Source organism: Apteryx mantelli, chromosome 17 (genome assembly GCF_036417845.1).
Source record: "Apteryx mantelli isolate bAptMan1 chromosome 17, bAptMan1.hap1, whole genome shotgun sequence".
In the NCBI taxonomy this organism is placed as follows: Eukaryota; Metazoa; Chordata; class Aves; order Apterygiformes; family Apterygidae; genus Apteryx; species Apteryx mantelli.
In genome coordinates, this window is record NC_089994.1 from 16164439 (window position 1) to 16185222 (window position 20784).

Sequence of the window (20784 nt, forward strand, 5' to 3'; positions counted from 1 at the left end):
TGCTCCCAACACGAAGCGCTTGCGGGGAGCCAGGCGAGGGCTGTCCGTGTTCAGTGCATCAATGGATCGGTTTACCTTTACTCTTTTGGGGGTTTTATATCTTTTTTTTAAATCTACCTTTAGACCTTGGGTCAGAAGTGAGTCTTTGCCCATGGCTCGAGAACAAGATCCTCTCAGGGAAGGGACAGGCTTCGGGCTGCAGGAGCGCTCCTGGCGTCTGTCCCCCTCGCTCCCGGCGCAGGGGAGACTCCGGTGCAGGGGTTCAGCTGTCCCCTCCGGGGGGTCAGCAGAATGTCGCATCTGGACCGGTCCCTGCACCTCTTGCTTGCAGCAGTCGCTGCTAAGGCTGCGCAGTCATCAGCAGCGTGCCCCATCGGTCTCCGTGTCCCAAAGCAATCATCATCTTCCCATTTGAAAACCAAGCCCTGATGTGACACGACTTCACGCAGGAGATTGGCAGAACGGAGGCAGGTTTCGCTAACGGGCACAGCAGACTGGCAGCTTGGCACACAGAGGCCTTTCTGTCCATGCCTATTGCAGCTTGTGCCAAAGACGCTCATATTTATTCATGTATCAGACCTACCCGCTTCCCTGGGATAATGCCCAGCAAGCCAGAGCAGCATCTGGAGATTACAATCACACATTTATTTTTAAATTCAGTCCTTCTGCACAACTACATTATTTCTGGCTGTGCTGTACTTGTATTATTGTAAATGAGTTGATTTGCTTCTGAAATCCATAAGCTCTTGTTTAATTAATGCACACAGTACATCTGCTGCTTTTTAAAGGGAGAACAGAGCACTGTAGGTTGCTTGGAGCATGACGGATTCAGAGTTCCCCTTGGCTCTCATTTCTTTTGATTGCTAAAAAGACTATCAAGTACCCAGTAAAATGAGAGAAGCTGTCCAAATGGCTTAGCAGGAGAAGCGTTCTCATTCTCTCCTGCTCCCTGCCGAGGAATGCCACGGGAAGAAGGCCGGAGTGTACAAAATCCATGCGATCATCCTGCCATAACCCATCTGCTCTCAGGAGGGTCTGTCAGCTTGTGTTCATTGGAATCGAACTGCTGTTGCACTGACTGCTTTCTGCAAAACTGAGCTTGTTCCTAAATAACTTTGCATTCCTTGCACACAGCAAACTTCATGTGTTGCAGTCTTGACAGCTAAAACCCTTCTAGTTTCGTTGAAGGTGGCTTGTTTTTAAATGTGCTCCAGCATTGCGTGTCTGGGCAGGCTGATCTCAGGGAGACTCGTTCCCGTCACGCAGAGGGGAGCATACTCATTTAGCTGCCACTTGCTGTTGCCTCCCATTCCCCTCACTTCTGACTTCGCTGTTTTGACTTTGTGGTATGTATGTCTGGCATAAGGAAGCTTGTTATTTCTTTGTGGTGGGTAGCCAAAGAGAATAATACGTGCATGTACGTGTATACCTCTTGGGAGAATATATGATAGCGCAGCATGGTGAGAAGGTTTTATTAGCATCCGTTGGGAGCGGCAGCAGCAGAGGTGCTGTCTCTAGGGTAATGCGTTGTTTGCCAAAACAGGAATATTAACTCGGAGTGAAACCCATTTATCTTCTTCCCAATTACGTGAGCATTTGCAGCCATTCGTTTTCTGAACAGCCATCCCGGAGGCAGAGCGTGTGCAAGCACGACTGCTCCAGCACTGCCGGTGGCGGAGAGCAATAGCCCTACATCCGCGCAGGCAGCAGCGCTGGGATGGCGCAGCCCGCCCGGCAGCCAGGACGCTGCTTTTGGAGCGGCCTCGCTGAGCAAGGGCTATGGCGTGGGGAGCTGTGGCAAGCGCTGGTGACCGCCTCGGACTTGGTCTTGGGGCTGCAGAGGTGGGGGAGACTCTTGCATTTGCATCATCCCTGACTCCAGGCCAGAAGAACTTTCATCCACCCAAACTGTCGCGAAATCCATGTATCTCACGTTTTACAGAACCCATTCAGATGCTTTTTAGAGTCCTTTAAAACACCCCATTAGTCACTACTGGTACTTTATCTGAAACTCTCCAGTTGTAATTGTAACGAAGGTAACCCAGCAAGGCTGCAGCCTAAATCTGTAGGATCTGGAGAGCAAGAGATATTGCATCTCATTGCTTCTGGGTAGTAACTAGAGGAATCTCAGACAACTTCTTTCTGAGTCAGGTTACTGCAGTGTTAACACGTGGGTCATCTCCCCGTCCGACCCCAGATCCAGACCGCAAAGCAGCTCCGCTTCCCAGCGGGACCGGGGGCTGCTGCCTTCCCGGCCGTCTCCTCCAAGAGCTCCTCTTTCTCCTTCCACAATGTCTGAGGGAGATTTGACTTTAAATCTGTGCTTTAAACCTGTGTATCACCCAACCTGCACTGCACGCAGGTTGAATTTTTCCAGGAGATTTGATACCTGAAAGGGGAGGAAAAAAGCTAGAGACATTCTGTATTATTATTACTTTTAAATTACAGCTACCTGCATATGCTGGGCTGGTTGGGAGGTAGTTAGAAGGGTAATAGCTTGGCACATGTGGCCTCGTGGGCAAAAAAAGAGGTGGGAGCGTCCTGGGTGCATGATAAAGACAATTTACCATGTGGTCCCCGGGTTCATTGCCTTCCTGTGCGGTATACATGCATGGAAACTGCAGTGTAAACTTGGTGCGCAAGGATATCAGAAACTCTCTTGCAGATTTTGATCTTTCTTTTTCTCTTTCCCTTCCCATTTTCTTTTTTTCTTTTCTTTTTTAATCCTGTAACATTTGTCCAACTACTTCCATGAGGAAGAAATGGGTAAGCACAGCTTTCTGTAACATTTGAGAATAAGGTGATGACAGGAACTCAAATGTTAACAACCAGAGAGCATAGCAGTAATATGTGTAATGAAATGAATCACTGCAAATCTGCTTTCTTTCCCCTGGTATTGTAGTAATTTTGGTTTGCTGGGGGGATTTTTTTAGCTTGCAAATGGCTGTTATACTACCAGCAACCCACATTTCGATTCCTCAGAAAAACACTTTGAGGAGATGGGAGGAGTGTGTAAATGAACCCACTTGGAGCTTAAATTTTTGTGGTCTAAATTATGCCAATGAAGTGGAAGGACAGTTTGCTGGCTAGTGAAACTGCAGTGCAGAGGCCTGGTGGATTGATTGGCACAGTGCCTTCGCTGAAGTGTTAGAAATTCTCCTCACTGTCAATCTCTTACCCAGCCTTCAATTAAGAAAAAACATACCGAGCAAAGTTTTGACTTTCTGCTCTGCTTTTGTCCCAGTTTACATTCTAGTGTTCTGAGAAACGACCCGGGATCCAGGCGATCTAGTAGCTCCACGATGTTGGATGGAGGAAATATTGGAAAGTTTGAATTTGAGATCACGGACTTCTTCCTCTTTGGTTCTCCCCTGGGGCTGGTTCTTGCGCTGCGAAAAACTGTCATCCCAGCTCTAGACAGTAAGTCCTGATGTAAACTGCTGTGCTCCCTGGTTTAAGCACCTCCTGCTACAAGTCCAGTAATTTGATGAGACAAACTGTAACTGCAGGTAAAACCAAGTATGTATATGTAATAGGTATTGAACCATAAGGAAGCAGAGCACTGGCTGCTGCAGCCAGTGCTGATTAGACGATCTATTTGTGATTTACTTCCAAACATTAAAAATAAAGATTCAAAAAACTGCTCAGTAAATATTGTACCGATTAAAAAAAACTGTTTCAGTTGACTAAACTGGAATATGAGGAAGGTAATTAATCTTCAGTGCTTTTTTTTTTTTTAACCCTGCAGTTGTCTATTTCACAGAAATGTTTCTGAAAATTTACCACATAACCCTGTGATACTTGAAAATCTCTAATTTTTTTTCTCCCCACCTCTTTAGTCTTTCAGCTGAGACCAGCTTGTCAGCAAGTCTATAACCTGTTCCACCCCGCAGACCCGTCTGCTTCCCGCCTCGAGCCTCTGTTGGAGAGGAAGTTCTACCTGTTGCCCCCCTTTAACGTTCCCCGCTACCAGAGGTTCCCGCTGGGTGACGGCAATTCTGCCGTTCTGGGTAAGTCCCTTGGCGTCCGTATTAGCTGCTGAAAGGGTTATAGTCGCCCTTTACGTGAAACTGCCAAAGCAATTGGGAATGACAAGAGAGGGAACTGGCCCTGTAACACTAGCTTTGTTCCCGATTTATCAGACAAGTAGTTTTCTTCCAACAAAACCGGTGCCTTGTGGCCCAGATGCCCCTCGTTTGTCACACAAAGGCCATCAGCCGCTGAGAGTTACCGTGCAGCGACCTCTCTCCGAAGGTCCCTGTTTTGCACCCCAGCCAGCGCTTGTGGTTGGGACTATTCTGTAGTAACGAAACATGATCAACTTGGCTGAGTTTTGGGAGCTTGATGTTTTGGGGGCCAGTGAAGACTGGAAGGAGCAGAGTCAACAGTGAGGTCATGAGATGATTTACTTGGTTGCACCATGTGCTTTTTGGTGGAACCAGGCAAAGGACTGGCTGCTGCAGCTTGCTGGGCTGCTGACAGTGCCTTGCCCTTACCAGCTTGCCGAGGAGATGCTCTGTTTTCCTAGGAAACATTTCTCTGCCATCAGTGGCCTCTTCACTTGCTCTAGCCCAATTGCAGTAGTAGCAAAGTCTAAAACGGCTCTGTGCATGCCCTTTTGTCTTACTGGGTTGCATTGAAACAACTGTGTCCTGACCATGTCCTGCCTCAGCTCCCATGACATCAATGCTCTGGCAGTTGATCTAATAAAATAAATTATATTTCCTACCATCTTCACCTCACTTCTGTGCCTAGACTCTCATGGTCTGTTGCCGTTCCAGCGCAGGCTCTCATTGCAAGGAGCTTTCAGGGAAGCTCGCCACTGTGCAGAATTAAACTAAATTTGACCTTTCTGCTTCACCTGAAGCTTTGGTTCCCTGCAGGGTCAAGGCTTTGGGGCAGGAAGAACAATTGCACCGTAATTTTTTCTGTGTTAGAGGTTGCCGGTCAAAGGCTAGGAGTCACTGCTGTAAAACTAGGTTTACAGCACACAAGAAATCAAGGTGGCAAACCAGAGTAGAATATCAAAGGCACCAGCTACCAAGGCTGTTTTTTCAAAGCTCTGGTAACTTTCCATTTGTTTAATATTTGAATCATGCAGGACTAAATGAAGAGGAATGTATATCTAGAGATGAATAATTCTGGTGCTGTTCATCACTTTAAGATTGAAAATGCAAAGCAGTGGTCTCCTGATGTTTCTGTATCTTTAAATACTGTATTTTGATTGCTGAATCTGGAGGTCTGATGTGTTAAATGGGCATGAACTAAAACCCATGTTTAACAAAGCAAATAGAATACTTTCTGCACTTTTCCCACTCACTCTTCAGATTTCACAAAGATTTTGCCACAACACTTTTTAAAAATGGATCCACCCACAACTACATTTGTACCAAGTCCAGTTAGGCTTAGAAAAGCTCAGGGAATCTATAGCAACTTGAACAGCAGTTTGCTTTTTGGGTGCATTTTAAGTATCAGCTGTAAGTGGCTTCTTAGAAAAATCCTAAATATCTTATTTTCTTCCTCTTAAATCCATTTAAAATCCCCTGTTCCCATTGAAGCCTGAGGCAAAAACCCCATTGACATTGAGAAACCTCTATTCTGGTTATCATTCTGTGCAATAGCGGGGAACTTACTAGTTTACCGTGCCTCCCTGGACCTTTGTTACGTTGGCTGTGTCTAAGTTTGGAGAGACACTTGGCGATAAAATGCAGAGGATTTAAACAGCAATTAAGTACAAGATGCGTAGAGTGATTCCAAAACCCTCTCCAGGTTTGTTATTAGAGGAGATGCTGCTCTGCCGTGATGAATAAAAGTGACAAAAAAGCAGCTTTAAATTCTCTTCTCGTGTAAGACAAAGCCTCTTCATTTGCTTAGCATAAAGTAGCAGGCTGTTCTTTTCCATTAGAATCAAAATTTCAGTGTTGTGATGTACACGTTACCCAGAGGGACTGTTCAGACCATGATTTGCAAATCCAGTCCTGACGCTAGAGTGTGCACTGCAGGACACTCCAGGAAAGTTAACTGCTCCTATAGTTAAGGTATGGGATTTGGTGCTCAATTATAATTAGTTCTGTACAAAACCTTCTGTGGCATGGCTTGTGCCACATGTTTCCTCTTGCAGATAGCTTGCTTTTCAAGTCCATAGTTCAGAAGACCTCTTAGACCTTTTTTTTTCTCATTTTCCCATCTGTACTAAGTGTTGAGTCCCCGTTTCATTACAGCCAACTTGCGGAGTGAAATCAAATTCACGTCCCTGCTTACTCCTGGGCTTTGCAGTGTGTAGGCTGTGAGTCTGATTCAAGTAAGTCTCCCCTCAGAGTACACTTCTGTCCTCATAGTAAAAAGATTTCCCTGGATCTGCTGGGTATTTATGGAGCTGGCTCATTTGGAGAAGCTGGTTAAGAGGAGTTCCTCCTCTTTTGCTGTTGAAATGCCATCCTTGTGCTTTTCTCTGCTACCAGTTAAAATCTTGCTTGTGTGGGTCTATTTGGAAAGTCACCCAGGTTTGTTTCTTCTCCTCTATTTGAAGGTTGTCCTTTCATAGAAGACCATGATCCGTAGTCGAAGTGCTCGGTTGTACTGTTTGTATGTTAACACTTTGTGGCCACATGTTTGTTGTTCCTTGTCCTTCTGTTTTCTTCCCATCTGCTTCTAGTTGAGACAATCCAGAACAATCCCATCCTGCTCATGGAAAGCAGCCCTTTGGGTGCTCTCCAGCACCAGGACAGCTTCATGGAAACAAGTATCCCTGTTCCCGTTCTGAATTGGCAAGATGTTTCCAATAAAAGTGCTGGTTTTGCTGAGTGTGTGTAATCTACACTTTTGTATCGTCTGTGGTGTTGGGTACTTGGGGTGCTTTTTGGAGATGGCTCTGTTGCCTCCTGGAGCTGAAAGCTTCACGCTGTGTCTCAGGCTGTGCCACATGAAATGACTGCCCGGGTCTGCGCGGCTGCCACGAAAGACAACAAGCGGCAGTCGCAAGCTGTGACCCTTCCCGGCGCTATGCTGAAGGGGAGCCTGGAGCCACGGGCTTATATTTGCCCTTCTGGGGTGGCCGTGCTGCTGGAACAGTGCCTGTGGCCTGTGTCGGAGAGCAGAGTTTGCCTGTTTCAATATTTCCTGTTGGGACGCTTCTGGTGGCTCTGCTGAGTACAGTGAATGAGGCTTTCAGCCCCTAAGGTGGCTTTTAAAAATTAATTTCTCAATTTCTGCCTTCAAAGCGAAGTTTGATGTATTTGGTTTACTTTATTTTCCGTCATAAATGCTGCATGGCCTTATTCTGGTTGTGGCTGGTGCTACATCTGCAATTTTAATGAGACTTTGACTTTTAGTTTTTTCTTCTCGCTGTCTTACCTGTCCATTCTTGCCCTTTTCCAGTATTTTGCATTGAGAGCTTGTTTCTGCTGCTTCTTAATTTTTTTGACAAGCTGACCCTTGCTGTTTCTGAGCAGTCCAGTGTGTTACGTGGTCATACAAAATGGCAACGTTGCTGATGACACCAGATAGTCTCTCCTTCTGTCTTTTGAAGATGTTAGCTGATTTTTAGGTATGCCGTTGCCACCTTGCCTGTGCTATGATGTTCTGTAAGGAAGCGGAGGGAAAGGATCCGGCACTATTAACTAATCACTTTGGAGGTCGCTGATGAAATGCCATTGAGCTGTCAGCTGCCACATCCTGCTGCCAGGACGGTGCTTTCAGAAGCTTCTCTGCTCTCTGCCCTGTGTTTCAAGAGCACAGCGTGGCCAAGCAGTGCTGGGTTCGACTGCAGCAAGTGCTGAATCCCAGTCCAGCCGTTGTGCTGAGGGAGATTCCCACAAGCATAAAAACTTCCGGACAGTTGAAAGCTATGTTGCTCTTGAGCTCAGGGTAGCAACTCCAGGGTGCTCAGTGCTGGCCAGGGACTCCAGTGCAAGCAGGGTCTGGCCCGTGCTGAGCACCTGGCTGGCTGTTTTATTTTATTTTACTTTTTATTATTTTTTATTGAACGGCACGTATTTTTGACTGCTTTCAGTGCTCCCTGCTTTGGTGCCGCAGCTCAGCCTGCAAACAGCGCGTATTGGAATCTGCCGTTCAGATACCCCAAGGACTTAACTCGGTGCCAGCAGCGCATTAGGAGAGTGGCCCTGAGCCATTCACTTAGTGGGAAACAATTAGTAAGAACACTGACAAACGAGTCCGTAAATGAAAAGGCACAGCATTGAACTGGGTATTAACGAGCCGTAGCTAGGCAAAAAAGAGCGATTTTGCTCCTTGTGCCACCTTTTCTGGAAGCGCAGTAAAGCCTCAGCTCACCGCATGGCCCTGAGCGGTGCGTGCTGGGGGAAGGGGTGACCAGGGTGCTGTGCTAGCCAGGTGTCCCCTGTCTGAAGTGTCTTTGTTCTCATAAGTTTGCCCTCAAAAAGGTACCCTCGAAATGCAGGAGATGTGGCCACGCTGGAGCAGCAGCTCTCGCGGGTGCTCAGGTCAAGCCGTGCTGGCGTGGCAGCGTCTAAACGGCGAGGATGGTGCTGCACGCGGGGTTGGGCGCAAAGCGTACGTGGAGTTTAGGAGGAATGGCTGTGCCAGGTTTTTTCCACAAGGGAATCGGGTCCTAGGGTTGATCCGTAAGCCGCTGTTGCTGCAGCTTTGCGGGTCTGGGAAGCTCGACTGCAGTGGGAGCAGCGCACAGGAGAGGCTGTCCGTCCTCCCTCCCCACCCTGTCTCTTCCTGGCCATTACTGCTCTTAAAAGCTGGCCTGTTTTGAGGACAGGGGCTGCATAGGAGGGAAAAGAGAGAGAGATGCCAGTGTGTCTGGAAATGCGAAAGCAGCGCGAGTGGGCCGGCGTGTGGGAGCGCTGCTGTCAGCCTGCGCCCCAGCGCTGGCACAGCAGACTCCTGCCACCAACGCGGGCGATACCAAGCTGAACGGTTGAGCAACACCGGGACGGATTAGGGCTTATGTGGGTGAAAATTAATTACTCCTGGGGTGACACTAGCTAGGAGGGCATTCGAAGGGCTGCTGCACTTTGTGCTTTAAACCCATCGTATCCAAAAATCCAGCGTCACACCGGGAAAAGGGAGACTGACTGAAAAGAGCAAGCCCAAAACACCACTATTTTCCCCTTTTTTTTACCTCTCAGTTTCTGTGCTCTCAGGAAGGGAGGTTAAACTCGGGCAGAGCCAAGTGAAGCTCTGCTAACGGAGCCAGGGCCGTGATCGGTGCAGGCAGCCCCGCGTTTGGCCCAGCTTTCTCTCTTGTGCAGCATTGCCGTAATGCTTTTTTTAGCATGCCTTCCAGCTGCTTCCTATTTCAGGCTACAGCTGTTTTATTTTTAAGGGGGAGGAAGGAGTTCGGGCTTAGATGGTTAGCTAACCCTGAACAGAGCTCAGCATTTTTCCTAGCACGGACAAAGCCAGACCTTTCGCTGCGCCTGACCGAATGCAGGGGCAGCTGACGGAGCACCACCTCGGCTTGAACGTCCTCCTCTTGCTCACGCCGGTGCTTTCCGCGGTAAGAAAGCGGTGCTGGCTCGGTGAGGTCGGCTGGGCTGTGGCCACTGGCAGCAGCCCTGACAGCCAGCCGCTCCGTGCAAGGCGAAAAAGGAGGAAAGTGCTGAGAAAGTGATGCTGGTAATGGCCTTGCAGGCCCAACGTGGGCAGTACGTGAAGCTCATCACCAGGTCAGGCTCCTGCTAGGCCTCGGATCTCGCAGCCCCCGTAGCTTCTACGCGGAGCAGCTTGTGGCCTTATTTTCCCTGCAGAGAACCGATCTCCCTTACCAGCACTTATCTCCGGGCTTTCTGCTCCGTGCGCTCGCTTTCCCCGCGATGCAGCGTGGTCGTGTGGGCACAGACGCTGCTGCTGTGAGCTCAGAGATCAGAGGAAGCGAATCGGGAGCCCCAAGCAAAAAGATCAATGTTAAAATAAACCGGCTGCCAAAACAACTCCCTGTGTCAACCGCATACCAGGATCAAATCCAAGGACAACTGGCTGGAATAGGTGGCGGGCGTTGGTGCTCGCGTTCCCCGTGGCCTTTGCTGCCCGTGTGGGCACAGACCTTTGCCCTGTCTGAAACTTGAAAAAAGTTCAGGTGCTGCCACCCGGGAACGGCAGAGATGGGCAACATGCGATGACAGTAACTAGCTTTGCTCGTGCGTGGTACTGTCCCACCGTGCTGCCTGCTGGGGGTCCTTGTATTAAATCCTTGGTGGCGCAGGAGCTTGCGAGATGCCGGAAACATTTAGTTCGGCCTTGCAGCAGCCACGGGCAGGTAGATGCTCTTTCCACCTGCTGCAGGGAGAAAACTGAGGTATAGAGCTCTTATCTTGACTTCCTGCACCTCTTGGTTTGCCAGTCCTGAACATTTTAGGTCCATTTCCCTCTAATACACATAGCAGATCCATGTGAGCATGCTCAGCACCAGGCTCCTTTCTTTCAGCAGCCCTTATTTTAGTTTAACGAGTGTTGGTTGTATCCATTAGCAATAAAATACAAGTTTAAATTTAGTCCCTGCCAGGCATGAAAATGTTTTCTTGATATTTTTGCGTTAACACTTTCCCCCTTGGAGATGTTGATTTAAGAAGTCTAAATGTTTCAAGAAAACATATCCCCTTTTTAGGGTTATGTTGTTCCCCTTCTTTTGATTATTTTGTCTCAATGTGAATGTATAAAGCTGTATATATTCACATTTGTACGTATGACACATGCTTCTGCTATTGCTGCTTGAATAAGCCTGCTTTGATTTTTGTTTGGGGTTTTGGATGTGTTTTTTGAGCTAATTATTTTGCTTTTCTCAATCAAAGACCGCTCTTGCAGCCACTTGTCTCTCTGCCTGCCGTGGTGTTTGCTGTCTTTTCAAAGCAGAGCTCCAATGAAATGTGTTTCATTCCAATCACTTTCGAAAGGGGTTTTTTTTTGCCTCTAAAAGCCTTGTTTGCCTCCTCTTCCTCCTCTCGAGTTCATCTTGCCCAGCCTCTGTCTGTCGGTCTAATATTTTGATTTCCCTGTTTCAACTTTGTAGCAGATGTTGTTCAGTCTCATGGTGCCGTCTTCATGGAAAGCGCGTCCCTGTCCACCCCCATGTCCGCCCCTCAGTTCAGGGGCTTCCGGCGAGCCAGTGAGATCAGCATTGCCAGCCAGGTCTCAGGAATGGCAGACAGTTACACTGCTTCCAACATAGCCAACAGTAAGTGCTTCCCCCCTCCGACGCTGCCGCCACGCACCACGCCGTCCCGCCCTGGGACACGTCCGCCCAGCTTCTGTCTGTCCGTCTGTCTGTCTGGGGTTACGTTCTCCGTGGAGAGCAAGAAGTCGGAACTGTTCCGCCTTAGCCCGGTTTTCTCCTAGCCGGTGTTATCGTATCCTTCAGAGGAACGGATGCCTTTGGTTATAAGGCGGGGGCCGTCACGCTGCTGTGCGTGTTGGATTCTGCTGGTGCTTATGGGTGTAAATTGATCAAATATTGGGGGAAAAAAAAACAAACTGATCATGCTGAGCACCGTTTGGCTGCTGTGCATGGTTAAGGTTAATCCAGAGGGATGTTTGGTAGGAGTCTCGGGACTAGTAGGGATCTGCCCTGCTAGATTAGTAATGCAGGATGTGGTATGTGGCTTGATGTGGGTCACATTGAGATGACCCACAAAAAGTGGGGGTGAGCAAGCCCTTCCGTGATACTGAAAAGGAAAAACAGAGCTTTGGGTTATTATATTAGAAATTCAGCCTCTCTGTAGCCTGCAGAGCAGCTCAGAGAGTCGGCCGAGTTCTGACCCCTGTGCCAGAGCTGAGCGACGAGTAAAAGGGATTTTGTTGTTTGTCGAGACCTGTGTAACCTCCCCAGCTCATACGGCGGGGAACAGCAGCCTTCGTTAGCGGCTCAGCACGTTCCTCGTTCCAGCCGAGGTGCGAGATTAGCAGGGCCTGTCCTTGGGGAGCTCAGACAGCTTGGACAGAAAGAGGCTGAAAAACAGATTTAAAAACCAAAAAACCTTCAGCCCAAACTTTCTCCTGGAAGGTGGTGAAAATTTAGAGATACTGCAGCACATGAGGTTACAGGGCCGTGAACCGCTCAGCTCGTAATTAATTCCTGAGGTTAATCACGCTCCCTGGGCGGATGGGAGGCCGTGGCGCAGGTCGGCGGCGGCGTGCCGTAGCGCCTGGTCCCGTTTGAGGCGATGGTGCAGCAGGACTAAACCTCCCGTGCTGGGACCAAGGAGGTTTTCCTTCCCCGCGCGGGTCCCGGCACCTCCTCCCCTCTCTCCGGATGAGGTACCTTGCCGGCTGCTTGCTAAGCATTACTCTGCCGTGGGAGGAAGGCTCCTGCGAGAGGAGGCGTTCATTTTGGGCTGGTTTCACGCCTGCGGAGAGCTGCTACGCGCAGCCGGCCGGGGAGGAAGGTCCGCTCAGGCCTCCCCTTCCTCGCGCGCAGCCGTCTCGGCTGCTACCGCTTTCCCCGCGCTCCCTCTGACCGCTTTGACTTCGCTTTGCGTTACTTGCTCCTGCGCGTGCGTCACGGCAGTCGAAACCCGTTTCCGATGCGAGAGGAGGAGACGGGCCCTCGGTGGCCGCCCTTGCGCCCTGCGGAGCTGCTCGGCCGTCGGAGGCCCCGTCGGGTGCGGGATGAGGCCGTGGGATGCAGCCACGGATGAGGGCGAGCTGTGCCTTCGGCTTAACTCCTTCCTCCCAGCCGCGAGGGTGGTCACGGCCCCTTCCTTTGCGTCCCAAGTGCTGCCCCATCCTCCAAGCCCCGGCTCTGTCTTGGCGGCTGTCAGGCTCAGCTTTATTCAGGCAGTGGCATCGGAAAGCCACGGAGCTGAGGGCTGGATGCGGCCAGCATTTATCCCATCGGAAGAGCAGGAGGAAACCCAGAAGGGCACTGCGGAGCGGCGGTCTCCTCTTCGGAGTTCTCCCTAGTGCGCGTCTTTCTTGCCCTGTGGATTTCTGGAGGATGAAACTGATGTTACCTTCAGCACACGTGCGCCATAATAACGTGTGATTTCTGCTTTGTTTTCTGTATTTTATTTTTATTTTTAGAAACCAAATGCCACCTTAATCATTGCAGAGGGTTTAGCCTTCTGGCCCAACTTGCCCTCCCTCACAAATCCCCTACCCAGACCTCGTCCAAGAGACGTAGGCAGCGTAAGCCTGAAATCCCTCTGAGTCACTTAGGAAGAAAGCTCAAAGGGCCGTCGAGCTGGGATCCGGGCTGTGCTCTTCGGATACCCGACCTGGACATCAAGAAAGGTATTCTGGAGAGAGGCGCTCCGCTGCACCCTCCTCTCTCGTTCGATGGTCACCAAACTTCACAACAGATCTGCACGCTTTCTCCTTTCACTGAGGCACTTGCAATTTCCCATTGCACTTTTTTAACAAGTATTTCCGTCACTTTGCTCCAAAGATCAGCCTTAACACTGCTAACAGCGGGCAAGAATGGGATTTCTTCCCGGCAGCGCTGTGGGCGCAACGTGTCTGCCGCCCCCGCTCTCATACTGTCCTTTGAGCATGGAAGAGAAAATCCTGGCTGCTTCGTTCTGAAAGTGCCCAAGCTGGGGACTTGCGTGGAAAGTGAAAGGTTGGGACACGACCAGGAACCGGCAGTTTGGAGCGCAGGGGTCTGAGCGCTCCGGAAAAGCCGTGTTGATGCAGCAGTGCCCTCCTCCGCCTGCCCGGGGCTCGCCGGGAACGCGAGGGCCGTTAGGATGTGGGAGCCTGTGCCACGGTTGTGCCGGGGGAGCTTTGCGCGGGTCTCCGGAAGGAGCAGGCGGGTCTGCGTCTCCAGCGCATCGGCTGCGCTTGGCACCAGCCAGATTTCCCCTCCCAAGAGGGTTTCGTTGGATTGTGCCTTACACCGGGCAGCTCTCCTGGAAGCCCGTAGAAAGGGAAAATTGTCAGAAAATACCAAGCTCGAGAAAGGCCTCGTCAAAGCCCCAGCTTGCAGCCTGCATGCGCCCGCAGCTCCTCCTCCTGCTCTCTTGACTTGGCTCCTCTCCTCTTTCCGTGGCTCTTCTCCAGGCCGGAGCGCGCGGGAGTTGAGGGCTCCTCGCAGCTGGGAACGCAGCCCGCGGCGTCGGGCTTGGAGGCTTTGGGCTGAGGCGCGGACCGGAGAGCGTGTGCGCGGGCAGGGTCGGGGCGGACGCCTGGCGGTGTCCCACGTGGGAGCGGAGGGTGCGTGTGGCATGTGAGAGCTGTTGCCACCTGCCTGGGGGAGAAGCTTTTCTCTACTGGCTTTAACTTTGCTCCCCGAATCCCAGGCTGCAGAGCGCTGGAGCCCCGGATGCTTTTCTTGCCGGCCGCTCCGGAGGCCGCGCTCCAGGCGAGGCCGAGCCGGCATCTCAGGGACGGCTGGGAGCACCGGCCCCAGCAGCGCGCCCCGGAGCGCCCTGCCTGGTGGCTCGGGTGCCTCCGAACCTCGCTGGCGGGCTCCCAGGATCCAGATCCCGCGTAGGGCAGCCACTACCTGGCTGCCAAAGAGTTTTTATTCCTCGATGAAAGCCAAAGGAGGCGGACGTGGGGCTGGAGGCGGTCTGGGCGCGTGCTGGCCAGTTAATACCTGCCCTCTAGCGCCTTCCTATCTGCTTAAATAAAGGTGCTGGTGCTGGTGCCGCTGCGTGATCCTCGCCGGGTCCGAGCCAGCGCTGAGCCCTGGCTCGGCTCTGTCCTGTCTCCCCAGTAAGACCAGCCGGGGAGCAGCTTCCCAGCGCGCCTGGAGCGAGGAGCCAGTGCCTTGGCGTGCTGCTCGTGACCGAGACCGCACGTGCAGGCGAGCCCTCTTTGAACAAGTCTTTTTCTTCCAGTTGCTGCCAAATGGTGGGGAACCAAAAGGATCGACTACGCTCTTTACTGTCCCGACGCCCTGACGGCTTTTCCGACGGTCGCCCTGCCGCACCTCTTCCATGCGAGCTACTGGGAATCCACCGATGTCGTCTCCTTCCTGCTGAGACAGGTACAGCCGTCCCCTCCCGCCCCCAGTATCCCTTGGGCCATGTTTCTGCTGAAAATCACTTTGGGCTCTTTGCTTTTCCCCTCTGCTGCACCTTCTGTAACTCTTTTTGACGCTTAGAGATGAGAAAATCCCCTTTGCTGCAGCAGATCCATTTTCTTTCCTTTCTTTTCCCTTCTCACCTGTGTTTTTAACAGAGTTGTGCCCACGCAATATTCACCGGTGTGCGTGTCGCGCCCGGTTAGCTCGGCTCTGGGTTTTGCCACCAGAACAGGCTTGAGATGGTCTCAGCAAGGAGCCTTGGAGCGAACCCAGGGCTGTCTCCTGCCGGCGAAACCCGGCACCCTGGGTTCGTGGAAGCGAGCTGTTCCCTATGTGTGTGTTTGGATCTCGAGCCTGAAACTTGAAGAAAACTTCTTAGTGTAAAAATATAAATAGCACCAAATATAACAAAACCGAAGGAGAAGCCTTGTATGAATTTGACGTGAGCTGGTAGATAGCGTTTGCTGCATTTTGGCCTTCCACGTGCTGCTTAGGAATGCCGAGGTCTCCTCGAGGAGCTCGGGCCCGCGTGCTGCGTCGAGCTTCAGCGCCTCGCTCCCCTGGGGCTCGGTCAGCGCGCATTGCCGGCGCCCGGCACGTCGGGCTCTATCAACCCAGTTTGGCCTGAGATTTAAATTTGCTGTTTGAAACCTCTTTTTCCTAAATAAATGTGTTTTTTTTGTCCCAGTTCCTTGGGGACGAGGGGGAGTCATTCGCGTTGCGAAGTGTGCAAACCCCCAAGGAACAGTGCGTAGAGCCCAGCAGTGGAAGAGCGAACCCGAAAGCAGCTCTCCTTGGGGCCGGCGTTGCCCACCTGGGCTGAATGACAGTGGCGAAGACAAAGCCCGAGCAGTGCTCAGCACCGCAACGCTCAGCACGGCGCTGGCTTTGCGCTGCATTAGCTCCGCTGTTGAGCCATCGCCACTCTCTCCCAGCCTGCTCAACCGCAGCTCGCAATTATTTATGACCCTGCTGGCAAACTTTCTCTTGGCGCTGGTTCCAGATTGTTTGGGAATGTAAACAACGGAGATGTCCATGCTGGGGGCAGCAGAGCCATGGTGATAATCCAGCGTGACCCTTTCTTCCCTGGCGGCGAGGTGGCCCTGCGCTTGCTGCTGGGAGACCACAGCCTGCATTGAACTTCACCTAAGGGGGTCGAAATGAGGGAAAGGGACCCAGGCAGCGCATCTGAGAGGGATTGGGGATGGCACAGCAGCTAATATGCAAAACACTGTACTCAAGGAATAGCACAACCGATTATCTGGGATTCGGCACAAACCTGGCTGCGTAGCACAGCGTGGCGCTTGCGGCTCGAGATGCCTCCTGGCCGCTCACGGCTGCCGGCGGCCGCCTCTGTAGCGTGGCAGCCCCCCTCGCCCGGCACGTGTCCCTACTCCTCTCTGCCTTGAGACCGTGATTTTTCTCATTCCTTTCCTTTTGCTGCCCTTCCAGAGCATCGTGCCACTTCTTCCCCTAATAAGGACTTGCTTTGAACCTCCTTTGGAAGCCATCTCTGGACAAAAGCATAAAAGCAAGCTGTTGAATAGTTTTAGCCTCCAAAGAACAAATCTTGTTAAAGCAAACCTAAGTAGGCCTCAAAATAGTTTCTCAATTTAGATCATTTTCAGTAAGATGTGTTGTTTTGTTGCCCTCGGGTTTCCCCGAAATCCCTCCCAGCAAACGCAGCCTCCCGGGATCCTCCTGCCATTTTGCTGGCAGAGGAGCAGCTTCAGCGCTGCCGAGCTGGCCTGGCTCAGCTCGCTTCGGTCCAGGGTGGTGGGACTGCCGCGGATCACACAGAATACGCTCAAGCACTTGTAAAATAGCCCACGTGTAAGAGCCTCCGTAGCTTTTTGAAGGGCTGGGGTGGCACGGGCAGAAGGAGGGGTCCCGTGCCCGTCGCTGACATGATGAGGGGTCTGTCGTCCTGCAGGTGATGAGGCACGAGAACAACAGCGTCCTGGAGCTGGACGGGAAGGAGGTGTCCGTCTTCACCCCCTCCAAGCCCCGGGAGAAGTGGCTCCGCAAGAGGACGCACGTGAAGCTGCGGGTGAGGGTGCTCGGGGGCCACCTCCATGGCAGGAGGGAGGGCTGTCGGGTTTGGGCTGCGAGAGGGATGGCGGCGAAGGCAGCTGGCGTGGGACGGCGGGACAGTCGTGCCGAGGCGGAGGGTTGTATCAGGCAGCTGGTGCATATTAGTGTTTATATCCCACTTGTATAACTGTGAGAGAGACACCTGAAGGATCTGTGCCAGCAAGGTCTCCTCTTGGTGTTGAGTGTCTGTGAAACACAGAAAGCATTGGCTGTTGGTCAGGGAAAGTGAGCAAGCTTCTTTCAAAGTCCAAAAGCACAAGTTCCCCGTTGAGTAAATGCCCTTCGCTCCCAGGAAGTATCTCTGATTCCCGAAAGGGGCAATTCTGTGCTAGAGCTAAAACAATGTCAGCAGATTTCTGCTGGCAACTGTTTGTGTTGCCTCCTAAATCCAAAGTATATGTCAACGATAGTATCAGAATTACTCATACAAACTGCTGTTTAAATTGGCTCTTCGGGTATGCATGGTCAAATCCCCCATTGCTGTGGGGCACAGATGCTCACCGCTGTTACAGGTCAAAACTTCTTTCTTTTCTAAAGCTGTGTGACCATGGGTGACACAGAGGGAGGGAATGGCCCAGAGGAACCCACGCTCCGTTTGTCCAGTGGTGTTTGGCGTTGCGCTGTGAGGCTGTCCATCGCTGCGGACTCGTGGGACCGACTCATTTGTTCTTGCCTTTTTCTTTTTTTCCATCTTTGACTTGTGCAGAACGTCACAGCCAACCACAGGATAAATGACACCATCGCTAATGAAGACGGGCCCCAGACCTTAACTGGAAGGTTTATGTACGGTCCATTAGATATGGTCACGCTCACGGGGGAAAAGGTACTGTGGCTGCACGGGGGGATATGCACCGTGTGGGGAAAACAGTCCTGGGGGACAGGGACAGTGTTAGGTGATGCTCCCTTGGTGCCTGCCTGGGTCTGGCACCCTTGCGTCCTTGCCAGGCTTCCCTGCTCACACGCGGGTGGTGCCTCCTCCCAGGACCAGCTGTGATCAGGAAGGTTTTCAGAGCTGAGGCCAGGTTTCATCCCAGCAGCGGGATGTTGGGGCGCTTCTCAGCTAGATCTGCAAAGTGCAGGTGGAAGTAGGACCCAGCCCTGCTGCTGGCCAAAGGGACTTGGGTGGAAGGTCCCAACACTTGACCTATTCTAGTTGGCTGTGTCACCTTTGATGCTGTTGTTGACTCAGCCTTGCTGTCTTCCCAGGTGGACATTCACATCATGACCCAGCCGCCATCCGGAGAGTGGGTTTACTTTGACACCGAGATCAGCAACAGCAGTGGCAGGATTTCTTACGTCATCCCCGAGAGCAGGCGCTTGGGCATTGGCGTGTACCCCGTCAAGATGGTGGTCAGGTGAGGTAGCTTGCGTGGCGGGGTCTGCAGGAAGACACGAAGTGCTTGAAACGGGCCGTGTGATTGCATGATGCAAAACCACACAGCTGTTGCCAGTGAAGGAAAGGGGCATTTGACTGGGAAAGTGACTGTTTGCAGAATATGGTCCCTCCTTATGTGGGAGCTCAGACCCTCAGGTGTGTTCGGAGTCTGATTTGCCAGCAACGGGACAAAGCTGTATTTACAGCTGTAAGAGGAGAAGCTGCGTTTGACTCCTGCCTCACCACCAGCGTGGTAATTGATTTCCTGCTGCAGGGCAGGCCTTCTGCACCCCAGACGTCTGGCCTTGCTGTCATCTGCAAAACTGCACAGCTAGGCATATTTTAAAGACCGTAAACTTGTCCTTGAGGGACAGAACTTTGTTCTCATGGTAAATCACAGCCCAGGGCTCCAGCCTAGCTCCGATTGCTGCCATTCAGCCCTGGAAGGGGGAGAAGAGGGGTGTCTTTTCAGTGGCAAACCTAGCAATCTCTTCTTGAGGGTATTTTTTTGAATCACTGAAATGCCCTGAAGCCAGGGCTCCAGAGGACTATTCCCAGCCCTGCTTTAACTCGCAGGCGTTTCTGCAGCGCCTATCGCTGCTGTAGCTGAGGGTGGTGTAACCAGCAGAGGCCTGAGGCCGGATTTGGGGTCCTACACTGGGCTTGCAATACCTTTCAAAAGAGCCTCCATGTCTTGAAGCCTTTAAATACCCGTGTCCCTTTCAGGGGTGACCACACATACGCAGACAGCTACATCACGGTTCTGCCAAAGGGGACGGAGTTCGTGGTGTTCAGCATCGACGGCTCCTTTGCAGCCAGCGTGTCCATCATGGGCAGCGACCCCAAAGTCCGCGCCGGAGCGGTCGACGTTGTAAGGTCAGGGGCTGGGGCGGTCGGTTCGTTTTGACCCCGGTGTTGCTGTAGGTCCGTAATCCAGGAGGTTGTGGCTTTTCTTTTAGGCACTGGCAAGACCTCGGCTACCTCATTATCTACGTCACGGGCCGCCCCGACATGCAGAAGCAGAGGGTGGTAGCGTGGTTAGCACAGCACAACTTCCCCCACGGGATCGTCTCGTTCTGCGACGGGCTCGTTCACGACCCGCTGCGGCACAAGGCCAACTTCCTGAAATCCCTCATCACAGACGTAAGCCTGGCTCTACTGAAATACGATCGTAGCGTGGGCTCAGATTGCTGCTCGTCTGATTGCCCCTGTCAGCACCAGTCTCTTGGCAGCGATGCGACCCGCAGTGGAAGATTAATCTCTGTTCATTTTACTTTCATCCTTTTATTGCTCTGTAGAAGTGTCTACACTCTTAAATTGTGTCATCTCCGCTCTGCGCTGTCCCATTTCATCACTGGTCCTTCCAACACCAAATGCGTAATAAAACGGAGGGAGCAGTGCCTCTCCCGCCCCGCGCAGGCACTTTTTAACACCTGCTGGGTGGATTTTGGGCTGCCCCAGCAGGTCTGAGATGCCATAGGGGGACATGGGGCTGTCGAGGGGAAGGGCCTCGCACCCCCCAGCCTTGACGGGAGGCTCCCCAGAGCACCTTCCCCAGCCTTCAGCCCCAGGGAGGCCTTGTTTTATCTGGAGCTTTGCTGAGGCTCTGGCTGAGTGACATTAAGACCTTCCCGGGGTTGAACTTCTATCTGTCTGGCTAGTGAAATCAGTGCCAATGTCCGGAGCACTGTGGCCTGCCCCGAGCGGCAGCGAAGCCCCTCGTTGACGCTCCTGGACTCTGTCGTTTTGGCCCAAGTCGCAGAGGGGGCGGCCGCTGTCCCTGGTTGCGGGGCTGGCCGCTCTCCCTTGCGCTCCGGAAGGACGCGTTTGCAACCAGGGCCAGAATTTCCTTGTCATCTTCTTGGCCCGCCTGCAGCTCGGGGCCAAAACGGGCTGGTGCGTGGCGGTACCGGTGACAGCACGTGCCCTGCCAGCCCCTGCTTCGTTCCGCTAATGACGTGTTTGGCCGGGAGCTGCCTTCGCTCCCCGCTCAGAGGGGCGGCCGGCGAGTCCCTGGAAGGCCGTGTGTTTTGCTGCCTGTCCCCTCTGCCTCTGCCCCGCAGAGTTCGGCAGCGGTATCGCAGGCTGCAGCTTGGCCGGGAAGGGGAAGGCTCCACGCTAACGACTGCGGCGTGGGGGGCTGCAAAACGCTCCTCTCCCCCAGGGACAAGGAGGCAGTGGAGCATGTGCCATCCCTGCACCCCGCAGACCTCCCGGAAAGGCCTTGTTCAGCCAGCGGAGAGCTGCGTTCATGTTGCTGTTGCTTGTCTGGTTCTGCCCTGTGAACGTCCCTGGCTCTGTTAATTAGTGCTTTGCTCAGCGGTGCGTTATCCAGCTGGGAACTTACATAAGTTATTGA

At 52.3% G+C, this 20784-nt stretch overlaps 1 protein-coding gene across 4 annotated transcripts in view; it reads left to right on the forward strand.

Moving 5' to 3' along the window:
* Positions 1 to 20784, forward strand: part of PITPNM2 (phosphatidylinositol transfer protein membrane associated 2) — a 136464-nt gene that overhangs the window by 111598 nt on the left and 4082 nt on the right. For 2 of the 4 annotated variants that reach the window (XM_013958662.2, XM_067306811.1), the window contains 11 exons: positions 3245 to 3420; positions 3840 to 4010; positions 6656 to 6805; positions 11000 to 11164; positions 13009 to 13218; positions 14769 to 14917; positions 16890 to 17006; positions 17757 to 17873; positions 18257 to 18405; positions 19152 to 19301; positions 19385 to 19568. In XM_013958662.2, coding sequence (XP_013814116.2) covers positions 3245 to 3420; positions 3840 to 4010; positions 6656 to 6805; positions 11000 to 11164; positions 13009 to 13218; positions 14769 to 14917; positions 16890 to 17006; positions 17757 to 17873; positions 18257 to 18405; positions 19152 to 19301; positions 19385 to 19568 — 1738 coding nt within the window. The remainder of the gene's footprint in view (positions 1 to 3244; positions 3421 to 3839; positions 4011 to 6655; positions 6806 to 10999; positions 11165 to 13008; positions 13219 to 14768; positions 14918 to 16889; positions 17007 to 17756; positions 17874 to 18256; positions 18406 to 19151; positions 19302 to 19384; positions 19569 to 20784) is intronic. The other 2 variants (XM_067306810.1, XM_067306812.1) reach the window with 2 other exon arrangements.